General features: G+C 36.8%; 4 protein-coding genes across 7 annotated transcripts in view; all 4 read left to right on the forward strand.

Annotated features, from left to right (window-relative positions):
• LOC123319810 (zinc finger protein castor homolog 1-like) overlaps positions 1-10,652 on the forward strand; it is an 89,772-nt gene extending 79,120 nt beyond the window's left edge. The window contains exons 6-17 of one of the 2 annotated variants that reach the window (XM_044906754.1): positions 3,226-3,391; positions 3,577-3,992; positions 4,052-4,745; positions 5,275-5,425; positions 5,507-5,710; positions 5,765-5,914; positions 5,986-6,457; positions 6,737-6,826; positions 7,127-7,239; positions 7,325-7,884; positions 8,232-8,455; positions 8,551-10,652. In XM_044906754.1, coding sequence (XP_044762689.1) covers positions 3,226-3,391; positions 3,577-3,992; positions 4,052-4,745; positions 5,275-5,425; positions 5,507-5,710; positions 5,765-5,914; positions 5,986-6,457; positions 6,737-6,826; positions 7,127-7,239; positions 7,325-7,884; positions 8,232-8,455; positions 8,551-8,825 — 3,515 coding nt within the window. In that variant the 3' untranslated portion in view covers positions 8,826-10,652. The remainder of the gene's footprint in view (positions 1-3,225; positions 3,392-3,576; positions 3,993-4,051; positions 4,746-5,274; positions 5,426-5,506; positions 5,711-5,764; positions 5,915-5,985; positions 6,458-6,736; positions 6,827-7,126; positions 7,240-7,324; positions 7,885-8,231; positions 8,456-8,550) is intronic. The other variant, XM_044906755.1, reaches the window with a different exon arrangement.
• Positions 10,653-11,435: 783 nt separating this feature from the next.
• Positions 11,436-13,447, forward strand: LOC123319811 (chitinase-3-like protein 2). Its single transcript, XM_044906756.1, has 6 exons — positions 11,436-11,647; positions 11,706-12,122; positions 12,244-12,480; positions 12,554-12,769; positions 12,863-13,073; positions 13,211-13,447. Exons 1-6 carry the CDS (start codon positions 11,598-11,600, stop codon positions 13,334-13,336), a joined length of 1,257 nt encoding a protein of 418 aa, XP_044762691.1. The 5' UTR covers positions 11,436-11,597; the 3' UTR covers positions 13,337-13,447.
• Positions 13,448-13,907: 460 nt separating this feature from the next.
• On the forward strand, positions 13,908-15,002 carry LOC123319869. Its single transcript, XM_044906889.1, has 2 exons — positions 13,908-14,066; positions 14,675-15,002. The coding sequence occupies exons 1-2, from the start codon at positions 14,025-14,027 to the stop codon at positions 14,933-14,935; spliced, it is 303 nt and encodes a 100-aa protein (XP_044762824.1). The 5' UTR covers positions 13,908-14,024; the 3' UTR covers positions 14,936-15,002.
• A 743-nt stretch (positions 15,003-15,745) lies between these two features.
• Positions 15,746-17,261, forward strand: LOC123319863. 3 transcript variants are annotated; one of them, XM_044906882.1, is made up of 4 exons: positions 15,746-15,888; positions 15,987-16,131; positions 16,183-16,303; positions 17,062-17,261. In XM_044906882.1, exons 2-4 carry the CDS (start codon positions 16,032-16,034, stop codon positions 17,192-17,194), a joined length of 354 nt encoding a protein of 117 aa, XP_044762817.1. In that variant the 5' UTR covers positions 15,746-15,888; positions 15,987-16,031; the 3' UTR covers positions 17,195-17,261. The 3 variants fall into 3 exon arrangements, with proteins under 3 accessions (XP_044762817.1, XP_044762815.1, XP_044762816.1); XM_044906880.1 differs by having other exon boundaries at positions 15,777-15,888; positions 15,931-16,131; XM_044906881.1 differs by having other exon boundaries at positions 15,786-15,885; positions 15,951-16,131.
• Positions 17,262-18,078: the final 817 nt, after the last annotated feature.

Consider the following 18,078-nt stretch of genomic DNA (forward strand, 5'->3'; position numbering starts at 1 on the left):
TATAGCTCTTTGGAAAACATTTATCCTGATTTCGGGATTTTACCTTTTTTTTTATGATATTTGTTATATTAAAATAGAAACTTAAAATTAAATTTCATTCGACATGATTTAGGATGTGAGATAACTCGTGACCTGTTTTTCTCCATTTTATCTTCGTTATTCTTATCAATCATTTGTTTGTTTTTGTTCTAAATTAAAAACTATTGAATTTTAAAAATTTCATTCGTTATGATTTGAGATGAAAGTTAACTTATCCCTGCCGATTTTATCTTCGTAATTTTTTGTTAATCATCAGTTTTTCATGAAATTTTGAAATAAAAATAGAAACTTTCGAATTTAAAACATTCAATTTGTTACGATTCAACAACAAACCGAATCAAACTTTTCCCCAAACCGATATGAAGATCTTGAATCCCTGCTTCGTCGCCAATCATAAAAAAGGACGTCTAGCTCAGATAAAAATCGCCTCGCAAATCCCCAAACGCTCCTTTGTACGTCCCCGATCCTCTTTCAAATCCGGACCCGCCGTGTTTGCACGTGTTTAATTTAAATATAATAAAAAACGGAGCAGGCCGTACCAAAATAAAAGGGTATAGAATTTCTGAATTTCCACTAAAAAGAGGGAGCGCGGCGCACAAAAGTATCTTCAACCCTTTCATGTCGTCGAATCATAAGGATTTGTACGGTCGACCGAACGAGCCGACAATCGACAAGCCATTCAATCAGGGTGTAGTAATCGTCTGGCCGGTTGTAGTTTCCCAGTTGCGTCGCGGCCTTCCACGTTGCGCTCATGCGTGTAACGGGAAGGCCCGACTATTCTCCTATAAAACTAGATTTTAAAGTAGTATTTATATTTAGACGTAAGGGTTATTTTAAATATGGCTTAAATTTTATGCCATAGGGGTGCCCCCATTCCCGGAGGGGTCGGCGTCTATTGTTGGAAGGGTTTTCGCTACCGATTTTTTTTTTAATAATGTCCGATCTGCTCGGAAACTAATTTCGGCGTGAGCTCTTGAGTCAATAGAGAAGTTCCCGATTATGTATCGGGAATTTTAAAATGGGTTAGAGGAGCGTTCCCCTACGGGGGAGTTTAACCAAAATACTGTTCTATAGACGGACAGATGATAGATTGGACGCCTTCAACGCTTATCGGTTTTGATTGATCGCGTAGTAGCATCAGCTGTTTCCCGTTCATTCTCAGTTCTTTTATGAAACTCACAATACGAATTTATTAGTTTTTTTGATTGAATCAATTTTTTATTATTTCGAAAATTTGTTACATCTTCCTATCGCGATTTTCTATAAATTTTTTACCCAAAAATTGGTCATTTAAATCAATAATTCACTATTTAAATCAATTAACTGAAAAACAATGGGTAACCGCTGATTTTTACTGGTAAACTTTTGTAGTCGATCAGAGGAAATTTTCCGTTTACATTATGGAAAAATGAATGAAAAACTCATATAAATTACAAATCAAATTTTAAATAAAAAAGTTTTGACCTCTAGTGGCCAGGTAGCAATAACACAAGGCGAGTTTATACAACGAATAATAATAATAAAACGCGGGAAGAATTATGAAAGATAAACATGCACACCATAATGAAGCGTTTATACAAGAAAGATAAAGAAAAAATCATAATTGAAAAAAAATGTGGATAATTTTCATTTTTTCATCTTTTTCAATTTTGTTTGGAAATTGATAATTCAAGTGAATAAATATTTCGACAATAACAGTTCTTATTTTTCCAACGTTGAATGTACGAAAAAAAAACAATTTTTTTTTTGTCGAAGAGCGAATTGCTAAAAATTATCAATGAAAATATCATTTGGGATGGATATTGTTTGTGGCAATGTATGATTTTGTCCTAACCATGTTGAAATAACGGACTGGTTGTTTAGAATTCAAATTCTCATTGAAATGTCATTGTCAAAGAAGTCTTCATGATTAGTCCATTCACAGTTTTCATTTCATTTTGGTCATCTCTATAAACAATCCATCCTATTTATGATTTTCTTTTATGTTTTTCCTTATTTGCTCTTATTTGTTATATAAACTATAATTTTTTCTTTGAAGACAGATCTTTTGGCCCAGTGTCACAAGTATAAAACAGGAAATGTTTTTTTTCTTCTTTTCCGACGGAGAAACCACTAAACCGCCTTCATGAAAAACAACTATTATTTTTCCTTCAACTTTGAACTCATCATTTGATGGGAAAATGACATCTTCATCAAAATCCTCCAATTTTTTTAATTTTATTCATTTTTAATTTATTTTAATTTTTTTTTCCATTTGTGGGTTATGGAAAAAATCAGTCATGTGACTAGTTGTGCCGTGTTTCACTTGTGTTTTATCATTGTTCAAAATTGTGGAACTTGCTAGATGTTGGTTACAGATCATTCTTAGAAAAAAATTCGTTTCATCCCATTTTCAAAGTATGTATGTCGTTAGACCTAATTCAAAATCATAAATTCGTGCACTAGTGCGTGGAACCGAAATTTTCCAGATTTCGACGAAATATCGACCAGAAATTCGGAAAATACAAAACCTAAAGAAAGCGGCAATCGAACAAAGAACATAATTGCCCAACCCGTCGATTCAAAATCGTTCTCGTTCCCCATTCTCGCCGCTCTCATGACGCAACGAATCCAATCCGTCGTCTACTCAAGAGTCCAGATGTTTATAAAAAGGGTCAAAAATGAATATGAACCAAAAGTTCAATGAGCTCTCTCTCTCACCCGAACGAATTACGACTCTTTTTTTTTCCTTTCCCGTCTTCCTTTCTTTCTTTCTCCTTGTTTATACAAGTGTTCGGTAGATTTTTATTATTTCAAATCCAGACATTCGATGCGGAATCATGCCCGGCCATGAATCATATAAACGCTCCTCTCGAAAATCTGTTTAAACGCTCATCCGTTTCGATCATGAATTCATGAATGCATGGGAAACCCACGCACGATTTATAAGGGCCACTCGAAACGTCTGTGACGTTTTCGACGATTTGTGGATTACACGGCGTCGATGTCCGTACACGTGGATTTCAGCATCCCGATGAATAAAAAAAAACGAGCAGCTCCGAACGCGATCGCCACTTGGATGGGCGACCGATGCGTAACATTCACCTCTTACTATAACAAACATTGATTCAGCTACGAGACGAAAAATACTATACTTTACTATACACTTATATCGAAAGAAATGACTTTATTTTCTTTTTTTTCCAGCTATGATTGCTCAATCTCTATCTGCCACACCTCTAAGAGATACCGTCCCTTCCTCGAGTCTTTTACTGAACAAAACACCAAATCAGTTAGATTACTCAAAATACGTAAAGAAATTCTCCTCGTCCCACGAATGCGGCAGCAGCTATTGTAAGGATCTTAACTATAGGTAAGCATAAACGTCTATTTTCCAATCCCAAGAAACCAGCAGACTCCAAACCCTCAATTTTCATCTCCATCCACCTGAAGAAGCCCTTGTTTCACCGAAACATGTCTAAAGACTAATAAAACCCATTGAAAGAAACCATCTGGTTTAGTCTGGCTTAACCGACACTAATCTTATGCCTATTCCAGAGAGCATTTCCATTGCTTGGACTGCAACTCCAGGGTGTTCATCAAGAAAGAGGAAATGATCCGCCATTTCAAATGGCACAAGAAGAGGGACGACTCCCTCCAGCACGGCTTCATGAGGTACAGTCCGCTGGACGACTGCAGCGACAGGTTCTCCAACTGCACGCACAACAAGAAACAGACGCATTACCACTGCATCAAAGAGGGCTGCGACAAGGTGTACATCTCCACGTCCGACGTCCAGATGCACGCCAATTACCACAGGAAGGATTCCGCCATCATACAGGAGGGTTTCCAGCGGTACAGGGCCACAGAAGAATGCGGAGCCTCTTACTGCGCCTTCTTCGGTCAGAGGACCACCCACTTCCACTGCAGGAGATCTGGCTGCAGATTCACCTTCAAGAATAAATCAGACATGGGTAAGTTACCCCACTTTTTATGCCGTCCCCTTTTTTACTAAACCGTATCAATCTTCCAGAAAAACACAAGAGCTACCACATAAAAGATGAGCAGCTTTCGAGGGACGGCTTCAAGAAGTTCATGAAAAACGAGGTTTGCCCTTTCGAAAACTGCAGATTCTCCAGGGTCTGCAACCATATCCACTGCATCAGGCCCCAGTGCAGCTACGTTTTACACAGCTCCGGCCAGCTGTTCTCCCACAAGCGGAAGCACGAGAGGAAAGACTCCGAACTGGCCTACAGAAAGTACAAATTGGCGCAGAGCATGATGAAGACCATGAACGAGGGGAACCTATCGCATCCTTTCGGTCGCGAAATGGACGGCGAGGCTTTGAACATGTCGCAGCAACAGTTCGAATCGTTGAACCTCAGCAGGCAGCACTTGGAAAGCATGAGCTTGACGCAGAACTCCCTGGACGCCTTCAACAACTCCATGTACAGCCAGGGCAGCACCTCCAACATGTCCAACTGCGGCAGTCTGAGCGAGGAGAACTCACCTATGAGTTACGATGACGAAAACTCTGCCATGGACCTGACCGCAAACGAAAATTCCAGCAATTACCCTCCGGACGAAGGACCAAACTTCAGTTCGGAAGATTTCTGGAGGAAATATTTCAGATCGTACGGTCCATCGGATAGCTGCGATGCATCCTGCGAATTCAACGCTTCCGAACATTATCACTGCATTGCTGACGGTTGCCACATGGTTTTGAGGTGAGTACAAGATTAAGAATCAATTAAGCTACATTATTAAGACCTAATATAGGGAAAAAGCAACTTGGAAAGGCAACTGCTTTCTAGATGCTTCGGTTCCTTCAAGACCAAATGGTATTATGACCTGCAATCTGTGTTCAAACCATCAGTTAGGGCATGATACAACTCGTTTTCGGAAATTCAATAGTTCTGGAGCTACAACTCAATCGTAGAGAACCATGAACCATCAGTTAGCAGGAAGACCTTGAATAAATCAAACTTCGGAATAAATTGATCAAATATCAAGCTGAGTTCGATCAAAGGAACCATCAAATTAGCATATCTATTATGTTGTAATTACACGATGTTTATTATAGACGCGAAATAAATCTATCGATAGAGAAAGATTTATTAGGTCCACACCGGTTTAGACTTCGTTTTGTCGATGGTGGTATACCACTTGATGAATTGGACTCGACTAGTTATCTTTTCGCTTAACCTTTTCAACTGTAAATCGAGAAAAAGTGCCTGATCATCGTTCTTGTTTCAGCTCGAAGGAGGGAGTCAAAGAACACGCTAGAAACCACGAACTCCAAGAACAAATAACCGAAAACTACTTCAGCACCATAACCGGTAAAGATGGAATTTGCGAGGAATCGTGCATATACGGAGACAAGGAAAAACACTATCACTGCAACTGGGTAAGTTGAAGGGGTTCCTCAAGGATCCGTTCCAGGTCAGTTCCATTTGAGATGTTTACTAATATTTCCATTTTTTCCCAGGAAAACTGCAGGGAAGTCATACTCCCATCAGAAAAACCTTTCAGGCGTCTGGAGCATTACAAGATGCACGAATATTCCAAGAAACTGTCACTAACCAAAGATCCATTGACCATGACTCATTTGGCTACGTCCATCGATGGGATGTTCTGCAGGAAAAGGGGAAGGCCGCCAAAGAATCGCGTAATTGAAGTTTGGAACGATTATGTAAGTTTAAATAGTGTTTATGTTGAATTATCAACTAAACCCATTTTTTTTCAGTCCTCTACTGGTAATCAAAGCATGATGGATTCGCCACAGGCCATTTTCACCAGTTTCAAGTTACCAAAACCATTCACCACACCGTCTAGCAGCAAAGAATTGGATCATAACGATTCTAACGACGAATGGTCAGCAGACCAGAGCACCAGTGTAAGTTCGAAAGACTTGGGTTATCCCCAAGCTCAAACCAGGAATGAAATTACTACAATTTTAATTTACAGATCCAAGAACTAGGCCTTCAAGGTTTCGACGTCTTCAATGAGAACACAAAGTGTCCGGACCACCTGTGTCCCTATCTGGGCAGCACGCATTACCACTGCAACCAGAACAGGTGTCTGTATGTCACAGATAAGGAAGATGTTCTCATAATGCACAGCAAGGACTTCCACGACAACATAGAAATCCTGGATAACTTCGAATTTTACGACAGAAACGTTGATTGTCGCCTACCTGATTGCGCAAGCAACAAAATCAACCGGCATTTCCATTGCACAAGACCAAATTGCCATTATTCCTTCGTGCAGTACTCGACCATGGCCATACACAACCAGAAACACTTGGAAGAAGCCCAGAGTAAACACGAAGACATCAAAGTTAAGAGCGAAAGTGTCGCCGACGATTGTAAGAGTGATACCGGTGATTCGACGAACCAATATAAAGCTATGAACTTGAGTTCCGGAGACAGAGTGTCAGGTATGTAGTGTTTCTTCTTGGTAGTGTGGTTTACGAGAGTTTTGAGTGTAAAATACTTTTGATTCGGGAATTTTTACTTGTTGCCTTCACCTTCAAAACGTAAAATGTACGCAGAAAGATTGCAAGACTTCTGGAATGATCAGTTGTCATACACTGGAAAGTCTGTAGTAGATTTCGATAACTAAAGTAAAACCCCCCATGAAAAATTGATGTAGATGGCTATAGCACTTTGTAATCGCCCTAGTTTTCCTTATAGTATGTATTTCTCTCTCTTTCTAGTGGTGAAGGCTTCTGGGACTTTTTATCCTCTTTCAACATTGCCAACTGAACAAAATAAAACCAACGATTTAAGTAAAAATATCGACTCAGGTACGGAATGTGATTTTTTACATTCTCACTGGATAACTTATTAACCCGAAATGTTCTGTCGATGTTAACCTCTGTTGTGATATGCCTATTTTCTTTTGAACTCAAACAGCTGCTATGGTAGTATCTGATGACATGAAAATTCTAACTTAAATCTTGACTTTTGCTATCTTAGTGGCCCCTATGCCTAGAGTTCCTTTTTTCAATAGCATGTTTTGCCTGATTTCTCACGAGCATGTTGTAGAATAATCTTCATGGTCCTTCAAATGATGAATGAACTAATGGCATATTTCAATTTTGCAGAAACCACGTCTCAAGAAAGCAACAACACTTTGTATGGGCCAGAAATTTGCTGCTCAAGACCTTTCTGCAAGCTGAAGAGGAAATACCATTACCATTGCAATGCTTGCAACCAGGTAAATGATTGAAAATCCCAATATTGAGACAACCTAAGCCTCACGTTCAGTATTGGACTCTTGTCTAACCTTCCATTTGTTCCAGGCTTTCTCAGAGATGGAAAAATTGGTCATCCACGTAGCCAAGCACAGCACCGGGGCCCTAAACAGCCAGCTGCAAGAAGATAACAACAACCAACAATCATCTACCTCTTCCAACAACACACCCGTTAAGACAGAACCAAAAATCAACGTGGCCCCCCTTCAATCTCTTCAAAACCCAATACCTCCGAAGCAGGAAACCGAGCACCAATACCTCCAGCCCACGTTCGATCCCTACTTCTCGAACTTCCCCCCAAATCTACAGTTCGCCCTGCTCCAGCAGCACCAGAACGCAGCCTTCTTGCCACAGTCGCTCTACCAGAACCCTTCGCTACCGCAACTGATGTTCCAACACAGCCAGCTCATGCAATCGCCCCTCATGCCGCCACAGAGCCCTTACACGGCCGAGAACTCTATGAGCCCTCTAGCTGCGATGGCCGCAAACTTGAACAAGAGGTCGCTCAGCCCGCACGAGATGACGCAAGAGCAGAAGAAGGTCAGGATCCAGAATTCGATGAGGATATTGAAGGACGAACCTGTACCTGAAGGATATTTGAGATTTAGGTGAGTGAGGATTGTTGTACCTGTCCTATAAGTGATTATTAGTCTCAAAATTGTAACGTACATCCATCCCAGAATTTTTGGGTTAAATCCCCAAGTTTTACCAGCTTGACTTCTCAACGCCATCAAGGCTTTTATTGCTTTGCTAGCTTATTCTACAGAAGCTTGCTATCCAGGGTTGTTCCTAGATTATTCAGAGATCTTCAGAGCTCCCCAGATAGGCAGAAAACCTATCCAAAATGAAACTTCTAATAATTGGAAAACTCTGGGGTGATTCAGCTAGCTTCTAAAATGAAGAACTTGATGAGGACATGTGCTGAATCAAATCACTAAATTCTCCATTTTTCCAGGTTCAATGAAGATTGCCACTACCAACACTGTGGATACAGGGAACATCAAACCCACTTCCATTGTCAACGGCAAGATTGCGGTTACAGTTTTTGCGACAAGACCAGATTTGTGCAACACACCGCACGTCACGAGAGACTGGACACTTTGATGGGGGGAGACTTCCAACAGTACAGAGCTAACGTCGCTTGTGGAAGATCTGAATGTTCATATACCAGTAGTTTAGGTGAGTTACAACAAATCAAAACTGATGAACTCACAACGCGCCTACTAAAAACTTCCTGAGTTAACGAGATCTATAGAGAATCTTTTCGTTTACAGGTTCCACCCAAAACAAGGCGTCCCACTTCCACTGCTTGAAATGCGACTTCGTTTGTACGGACACCAACAAAGTGGTAGCGCACAGAAGGCAGCATCAAAAATTAGACTCCATACAGGCGGCTGGTTTCGAAAAATTCACACCCAGCCAAAACTGCAGGGTTATCAACTGTCAACACAGCGGAAAACAAACCCATTACCATTGTCTTCAGTGTCAATACGCGGTCCTTGGACTTGCTCAGATGTCCGCCCATAAGTACAGACATTTAGAGAATTGAGAAGGTGAAACAATATATTTTTGTAAAAAAAACTCCACGGGAAATGTCCAATCTCACAAATCGCCTATTTATTCGGAAAAATCACGAAATTTCTCGAATAGACCTGCACATATCGATTGCAATCTTCCTGTCCATCTCAGTCTTCCAATACTCTGGTAATTTTATCAACCCGGGACATTTTCTCCAACAGAAAACAATCCATTTTACCGGATATCAGAGCGGATATTAAGTGATAAAAATTAGCAAGTCTTTTGCTAAGTTTTGAGACCTTTGAGTTGATAGCGTCATAGATATTTATAATTTTTTTGAGATTATCTGAATAGTTTATATAAAATATTATGGAGAAAGAGACACTATTGTAACTTTTAAATGACACGAAAGAAATTCCAATTTAAAAATTAATATCGTTGTAAATATTTGTACATTATTAGTTTCGTAAGGTTTCCTAACTTTAAAAATGTAAAATATATTCTGTACATACCTGAAACCACACCTCATTTATCATTTTGGAGGAAGCAAAGCATTGGACGTACTAATAAATTATCGTTATATAAAATATCAGGGTAGAAATCCCAGTAATTTATTTTTTTTATTTATTTTCACGAATGTAATCTGTAACTTAGTTACACATTTCAAGGTTATCCAAGAGCACTTCATACGTGAAACAAATTTATTATTCGAATAGATATCATTAATTTGCAGGAAGAATAAATTCTGTTGCATCAAAAACGTTGCGAAGTAGAAATATTCCCTAATTTTTGAGAGGTTCAACGAGAAAAAAATCTTCAAAAATATAACTCCTAACACTCATAAAAAATATTACCGGAAAATTGAGGAATATATCTCGACGAATTGGTTCTTCTTGGAGATTCTTTGAAAATGTTCAGTAGGGATCAATTTCAACCGGAAAAAGACATGAGTAGAATTAGAAAATAGAGTTTTTTAGATAGAGGCCTTTTGGAATAGCTTAGTGCCTTAGATAAAAGACGGATAATATTTACAGTGCCTTTTTGGCGATTTTTTTGAGGTAGAGATTTTATGGTAGAAAATTTGGGCCTTCTAGATTTTTAAAACAGAAAATCAAGAGAATCATCAGGTAGGTTCAAACTACTCCCTTCAAACAAATAATTAACTCTTCTGTATCTTCACATAGCATGACAATATCGGAAAAATTACCTTCTGGTTTTCCTACCTGATGATCTCTTGAATATAAAATCAGGTGGAAATACAATAAACAAATAAAAATATCATTCCATTAAGTGCCATAATATACAGATATCAATCTAGAGTTAGCATAGAGTAGATGAGAGGGTTTCCATTCTGTACTAAAAACCAACTAACCTCATGGGTTATTAACTCAGAAGATAAATTGAACAGATATTGATATCCCTCTCAAACAGTGTCATATCTAAAAAGCTGTTTTATTTTTTTGACCTTGTACATTTTCTGACAACTTTCGATCCAGTGAATTGTTTTGCCATATAAAGTATCTTTCGTTTGTTTTTCCTGGTATCCGAAAGATACTCGGTTCAATTTTCAGTTGTTTTTGGTTATTTCTGTTTTTATTTTAAGTGTTTTCTTCTGTTCATAGCTAGTCTTTCTTTTTTTCCATATATGGCTTTATTCTACATCTTCTTTTAAATTGTATACGTATATATTATATCGAATACCTATATATTTTTCGGCGATTGTCGATAAGAAATTTTGATTTTAGTTGTATTTTATTTAATTTAATGATAATGTATGTATTGTTAGAGAGTATGAGTGTTTATGTTAATTCTGTGATTGTATGTGTTTTCTTTTTTTATAAAAAAATATTTATATCTACGATTGTTTTTTTCATAAAAAAAAAATCAAAACCCTCATCCCAACTTTGATTGTTGCACTGTTATTTCTTAGATCTGAGAAGCATTCAAGTAGGACGAATTTGGAGATAACCCACAATAACCAGTTTCACCATTGTACCTATTTACCATTCCATTTGAAGAGGGTTTCCGACTGACATCAAATGGATTAATTAATGTGGCCCTTATCTGAGGCATTTATTCCTAATGAAACATGCCTCGCAACATAATTTTGAACGAATATTTCGCGTGAATTGGCAGCTTGAAGAGCTGCAAAGTCACGCCAGAAATTAGATCACTTTGTAGAGTAATATGGGGTGATTTGATAAAAGGATAAGATCAGTAAGACCAAAAAAATATAGGAGACTCATAAATGATTTTAACATCCCAGTAGGCGGTGGATCTCTTGGCCCACACAGTTATGCAATGCCAACTGCAATGTTACAATGATTTATAAAGACCGTGTGAATCTTTTTCATTTAAGTGACCTTATCCCATTTTTTCACCAAGTCACTAATCGTCTCTCCAAAGTGGGAACCCCTTAAAAAATTTAAGATGCTCAACTCAACTCACGAACTTGTATTGTGAGTTGTCGTTCCTATGAGGCGCCATCTATGAGGCTGTGAAAAAAGTAGAAGTGGCTGCCATCTGTCGACGAACTTTCCAACTATGTTTTACTGTGTTAATTTTCGTAGATATCTATATACGATTGCGATCGATATTTTAGGTTAGAATCATTTGACGTCTACTAACCTAGTTATCTATGTCTTTGACCTTGAAATTTAAAACGTCAGGAACTCCGGAAGTGAAATAGTATACCAAACAATGTAATATTCTAATCTAACGTTGTTGACAACATTGATAACTAGAAACAATGGAAATGCATGTTAGTTCGTGTTTACATAAATTCCAATAGTGCACAAGTATAATGGTGGCCATCCACTATGATTTCCAAAAAGATGTTCCCACCTTTATTGGGTAATGAGTTGGAATTGAAAACTGTACAGTTGTTTCAATAATTTTTTTCGTTTTTCAGGGAGATCAGAAAGCCGAAACAGAACTTTGTCATTCCGGTAGTGTTTTTATTATGCCTAACAGGAACCTTCGCTTTGATAATATTATATTTATACCACAACGAACAGTTGCAGTCTTTACGCATAAAAACCAGAAATGCTGTTCCCACACGTCTAGTCTGCTACTACAATTTCCCAGGTACAAATGATCTTCAACCCAAAGATATAGACGCTTTTTTATGTACTCATATCATAGTTGGATTCTTAAATGTGAATACTAGTCATGAGATTGGTGTTAGTGAAACACAAGTGGAAATTTTACAACGGGTAAATGATCTCAAAGTTAAAAATCCACATCTGAAGGTGCTAGTTTCCGTTGGTGGTGCTGGAAACACCAAAGGATGGTCAGGAATGGTTAGCAATCATATTAATAGGAAGAGGTAAATATAATCATTATAATTTGGAATCTAGAAAGCCACTTTTATTGTGTCTTAAACACACCAACTGCTTGTCCATGGTCAAATCTGAACCAAAAAAGATTGACGCATTTTTATTTCCAAGGTTCATAAAATCCACAAGGATTTTCTTGAAAAACTATGAATTGGATGGAATCGATCTCGACTGGGAATATCCAAACGATTTAGGTGTCAACAACAAAGAAAGAATTCACTTCACTCAGTTACTGGAAGAGTTCAGGTCCCATATCAACCGAAATTCTTACAAATTCTTATTATCTGTAGCTGTGCCGTCTTCTTCTTTTCGAGTGGATATTTCATACCAAGTTAATTATCTTAATCAGTAAGTGAACATCAGAGCTCAATTTAAAAGAGAACATCTTCATAATTGAATGTGGAAAATTTTATTTTTTTAGGTTTACGGATTTTGTGAATTTGATGTCATACGATTTTCATTTTTTTTCGAATTTGACCCCTTTTACTGGGCTTAATGCACCGCTGCTTAGATCTTCCTTAGATAATGGAATTTTTGCTTCCCTGAACATCAATGATACAGTCAATTATTATCTAGAAAAAGGTATGGATAAGAACAAGATTAATGTTGGTTTGCCTACATATGGCCACACTTTCACGTAAGTACTATTATCATTGATATATCAGAAACATTCCATTTTGTTCTCAAATTTATGTGACACTTGCATATCTTTTATATTTTTTTTTTGCAGCTTATTCAATGAGTACAACAATGGCTTATATTCTCCAGCCAGAGGATATGGATCAGTTGGATTCAAAGGCTTTGCTACTTATCCAGAAATTTGTAAATTCTTGAAAGCTAACAGAATCAGGAGATACTTTGATTCAATCACTAAAAGTCCATACGCTACAAAAGGTTTAGAATGGATATCATTTGACGATGATAACAGTTTGGCATTGAAGGTTAGTAGCAGGATTCCAAGAGATGTCTTCCAATTTCACGAACTGAAGAACAAACTTTAGAAAATTGATTATTTGGGAGAAATTTTATCTTATATCTGATTTTTTCTTGAGGAAGTAATGTCAATATAAATTTTCAGGTTCAATTTCTGAAGGAAAAAGGATTTGGTGGAATAATGACGTATTCCCTGAACTCGGATGATTACAGGGGAGAGTATGGAAACAGTTTCACTCTCACTAAAGCTGTGAAAAGTATTCTCGAATAGTATTAGAAAAAGAATTGTATTGTCAGGAATGAATTTCTTATTTTGCGCTGTGATTACAGATTTTAATGTTTGTTTTAATATTGAATCTTTCAAATAAATGTTTATATTTTAGCCGAGCGTTTTTTTTTCCAGAAATTCGATGAGAATTTATTTAAATGTTGTTAAACAAGTCGAGAACGACTTGATAGCATTTTTAAATTCAAATATCTGAAATGAATCTTCCCCTGAAAGTGTTCAGAACTCTTAACTCAATTCAGAACCCTGTATTGGGAGTTGTCGACCATCTGCGTCGCCATCTATGAGATTGTTTTGAAACGGATAGAAGTAGGTGCTATTTGTTCGAAAAATACAATAAATTCTGCTTCATTGATGAAATAATAATAATTACAATTGCGAATAATGTCATAGGACATGTCGATATTGATACCAGGTAAAGTTTAAATAGTGAAGTTTAGGTACCTATCCGCAAGAGAACCCATTGATATGATATTCACTCAAAATATTTCTACAAGTCATAACGGTTTAACATGAAATAATTGCAAGATTTGGTAGTTAAATCTACCTGTATTGATCACGACAGGTTATCGGAAGAAAATAAGCATGAAATTAGTTGGTATTTCGATCTCCTGTTCCTTTCAATTGCTTGTAATACTTCAAAGAAACATTGGTCCCATCTGAGTTATTTATTATGTATCGAACATTATTTTTCATTCACGTTCTCCATTTAACTGTGAGTACTAGTACTTCTGTACTAATATATTCGTTTTCTCTTCAACATATTGTTGATAATCTTTTTTTTTTCTGAGGAATAAGTAAAAGTTGTGATGAAATGAAAACCAACACTCTGTCCTCCTAAAATAAATTAGAAAAAGTATTCAATTTCGATAAAAAACTGTATATACTGTTTATTAAAATCTCCTCAGACGCATAGAGCACTCTTCGAAATAAGTATTAACAAATATTCATATGAAATGGGTAGAGATGAACTTGTTAGAAGCACTTTTCAAAGTTGAAAACAAATCTCTTGCGTCAATGAACATTTTGAAGCTATTCCTGTTGCCAAATTGAAAAAAACTTTATTTATTCAAAAATCAAATCAACCATTGATGGAAATTTCTGACATGGGGGGTACAGAAAGATAAAAACAGACATTCATCCGATGATGTTGATGATCTGGAATGCTCACGATCAACCTTTAAGGTCACTTTATCGATAAGTTTCGTTTCTACTTCTATAGATGGACGAATTTCATGTGTTCTAGACAAGAGGTTTGGCTTGGCGATGGAGAATGCCCTGTATATTATTACATTCAATTTAATACCGAATCGATCCTTCCAGATTATACTCAACGTGGCTTTTTCTGAATCGACAAATGGCCTAAATGAAGATTTCGACGAAGACTTCGTCGAAGAATTGGAGAGAGTCAAGGCACTAGATGACGAAGGCAATCTCGACATTGAAAAGGTACTAATTGAAGCCAATGTGAGTGAATCTGAAAGGCCGAAAACTAAGAAATGCCTGCAAGATATACCGAAGTCATTGAAGAAAAAAGAAATGGTCGGATACATTTTGAGTTGTACACTATCAGCTGTGTTGTGAAGAAGAAATATTGACTAATAAAGGAACACAAAGCACTTATAACAATATATGATGAAGAGAAATCTTAGTTTCTGTTTGTTTGCTTTCGTTGGATTATTTGGAATATCTGTTATAGATGTGTTGTTTCAGGAACAATTTGTTTTTAACATTTTTTTTACTCAAATAGCTTTTGAGGCCTGAAATCGATTAATTTTAGTTTGTAGCTTCTATTCATGCGGAAGTAGGTCGAGCAGTACAACAGCTCTACAAAAAATAAAAATAAACATCTTTTGAAGCGAATAATATCCCTGCAATAAATTGATGCAAGGTCTGTGATACCTATATCAGTTTTTCAGCAATGTACATCGGAGTTTAACCCTGAAATATTCCTTCATAAAATTAATAGTCATGATCAAATATTTCTGAGTACTTTTTGAAGCTGCTCATCTTAAGGTAGGTAGTTGACATACACAGGGACGGCCCTGGAAGCATGTATCCTACCAGTGAGTTTGAGATATCGATTGAAATTTATTCTGGGAGGATTCTACATTTCTTAATAAACTTTTTAAGGTTTTCACTCCCAATCTCTGAAACAAAATCAATTAAAAATGAAATCAACGAAATAAATAACGTTGAAATTATAATTTTAAGTGGTAACGTTTCGGAGTCTATGTCAGAATCTATTTTCGAAAATCTTCTGAATTGTGGCTTTTGTTTGACATTAATTGTCAATCAAGGGATCTGATATAGACTCCGAAACGTTACCACTTAAAATTATAATTTCAACGTTATTTATTTCGTTGATTTCATTTTTAATTGATTGAGAATGGGAGTGAAAACCCTGAAAAGTTTATAAAGAGAAACAGTGTGTTTGAGTATGCTAGAGTGGCATCGTTTATGTCATTGCTTCCAAACAAGAAGTTATTTTTGTTTCCATAAAACCTGTTACTCTGTTACCTCAACAACAACTATCGGTAAGTTTTGAATAACATCAATAAATTATCTCATATTAGCAGTCATCGCTTGGGGTCATTTCTCGAGTTCGCAGCTTCAGAAGCGATCTCATTTTCAGACGACCCATCATACTAAGAAGAACCACACGCTAAAAACGTACAAAATGAAGATTTTCCTCGTTTTCATAGGTGTTTTTGTTGTGTCCATCAACGCCCAATTCGATTATGGTTACACGGAAGATTCACCAGCAGACAAAATCAAAGGTACGTGATTTCTTTTTTTTTTTATCATGAATTTTATAATAATTACTTCAGATAATCCCGGAAAATGTTTCGTGGACGGCGTTGGATTGATGGACAAAGGAGCAGAAGCCAAAGTTAGTGGAAAATGCGAAAAAGTTTCGTGCTTAGATGAGGGAAAATACCGAGTGAAAAAGTAAGTGATTATTTTCGAATTTCGGCATGCAATTATTTGCGGGTAATGGATTGGTGTTTACAAGAGTGAGACTTTTTTGACAGAATGTAGAAGACAGTAGAAGTCATCAGAATAAGTTATTTCAGCAAAAATTTTCTTAACAAGATATTCAAAATGGCTGAGCTACAATAACCCCTAGAATTTCGAACAAATTTCCTTAAATTTCAAGTACGGGACTGTGAAAGGTGAATCCGGCATCGAAAAATCAAAACAAAACATAAACATATCGCTGGACTATGAATGGTTCAGTATATCAGAGTCTATCTGATTAGTTGCATCAGAGGTCACTTGATGCAATGAAAAAATTGTTTTATCGTGCGATTCGGGGTGAAAGCAGAGTAGAAAATTGAGGCAGTTTATTGAAAGTGTTTATATGTTGACAAAGTCCCTATATCATCCCATTTCTTTTGGAGGGTTAGAACAAGAAGAAGATTGAAAAAAATTCGTGAATGATTTAGACCTTTCTCCTTGAATGTGATATTTTCCGATCTTTCTTAACTGAATTCGAATTGCAATGCAAAATTTTAAATATTATTCTTATCCATTATGAAAATCGCAAAAATTAATTGAAATAATGAAAACGGTACCTTAATGATATATGATCACTCTAAACCCATCTCATGTATAAAAGATAGTTGTTGCGACAAAAGGCATTTGGACAATCCTTTTAAGCGGAGCTTCATGATAAAACGTATAATACATGTATTTAATTTTTACAGATGTCCACCATTGGCAGTTGAACCGCCATGCTACGCTGTTTATCCAGATGTATCTTTTCCAGAATGCTGTACTTTCAAAATAGAATGTCTCCCGCGTAAGCCAACACCTGTTCCTCCCACAAGAAGAAATTAGCGAGCTTTTCACTTATTTCTCATGAATTATATCACTTTTTGTTCGAGATAATAAAATATTTATATCAGTGAATTTCCATAAATGCCTGTCAGTCTTATAACAACAAACAATATACTCCTGTTATTAATGATAAAATAAAGAAATACTATTATAATTGTAGAAAAATGAATAGCCCTTTTCACAGTAGGTATCTAAGGCATGAATTCAATTCTACTCTGTTATCTGTGAATTCAATCATAAAGTGATTACTCGACAAATAAGTGATGCCGCTTCGTTTTGAGGCCTTTGGAAGAAGGGTGCATGAGTTTGATTCATAACCCGCCAGATGGCCCTGGGTGATTGTTATAACTTCCAAGCATCCACCATTATCTAATAAGAGCCCATCAATTATATTGTTTGTCAATTCCTTTTCCCATCGAAGTGCAAGTTGTTCTGACGAGGTCAAATAAGATCGAAACCAGGGTCAGCATCAGCTCTTCCTCGCTCTCGATAGAACAGTTGAGCTACCTTTGACACTCTGAATGATGTCAAGTGGCCAGTTCGATTTCGCATGGTAACTTCGGTTGATATTTATATCAGGCGATGGTATCTGTCTGAATCAATCAGAAAGTGTTCCTTATTGTTCCTTCTTCACCAGTCCTGTATAAATTATCGCAGTAGGTGTTAACATCTAAATTCGATATTAACATGTCGATTTTACAATTTACAATCACCCATAAAGACCCTTTATTAGTTATCAGTCTTCAGGTTATCTTCCGAGTTCACAGCTACAAAGCTTCATTCGCAAACAACACACCAAAATAAGACGAAACGCAGTGCAGAAACGTACGAAATGAAGAATTTACTCGTGTTCATAGGTGTTTTAATTGTGTGCGTCAATGCCC

Source organism: Coccinella septempunctata, chromosome 9, assembly GCF_907165205.1.
Source record: "Coccinella septempunctata chromosome 9, icCocSept1.1, whole genome shotgun sequence".
Taxonomy (NCBI): Eukaryota; Metazoa; Arthropoda; class Insecta; order Coleoptera; family Coccinellidae; genus Coccinella; species Coccinella septempunctata.

Coding starts and splice junctions, on each gene's coding strand:
- LOC123319811 (XM_044906756.1), top strand. CDS start 11,598: ATGGTGGCCATCCACTATGATTTCCAAAAAGATGTTCCCACCTTTATT. Junction 12,481..12,553: donor CAAGTTAATTATCTTAATCA/GTAAGTGAACAT, acceptor TTATTTTTTTAG/GTTTACGGATTTTGTGAATT. Junction 13,074..13,210: donor ATAACAGTTTGGCATTGAAG/GTTAGTAGCAGG, acceptor ATAAATTTTCAG/GTTCAATTTCTGAAGGAAAA.
- LOC123319869 (XM_044906889.1), top strand. CDS start 14,025: ATGTATCGAACATTATTTTTCATTCACGTTCTCCATTTAACT. Junction 14,067..14,674: donor TTCACGTTCTCCATTTAACT/GTGAGTACTAGT, acceptor CGATCCTTCCAG/ATTATACTCAACGTGGCTTT.
- LOC123319863 (XM_044906880.1), top strand. CDS start 15,792: ATGCTAGAGTGGCATCGTTTATGTCATTGCTTCCAAACAAGAAGTTAT. Junction 15,889..15,930: donor TACCTCAACAACAACTATCG/GTAAGTTTTGAA, acceptor TCATATTAGCAG/TCATCGCTTGGGGTCATTTC. Junction 16,304..17,061: donor GGAAAATACCGAGTGAAAAA/GTAAGTGATTAT, acceptor TAATTTTTACAG/ATGTCCACCATTGGCAGTTG.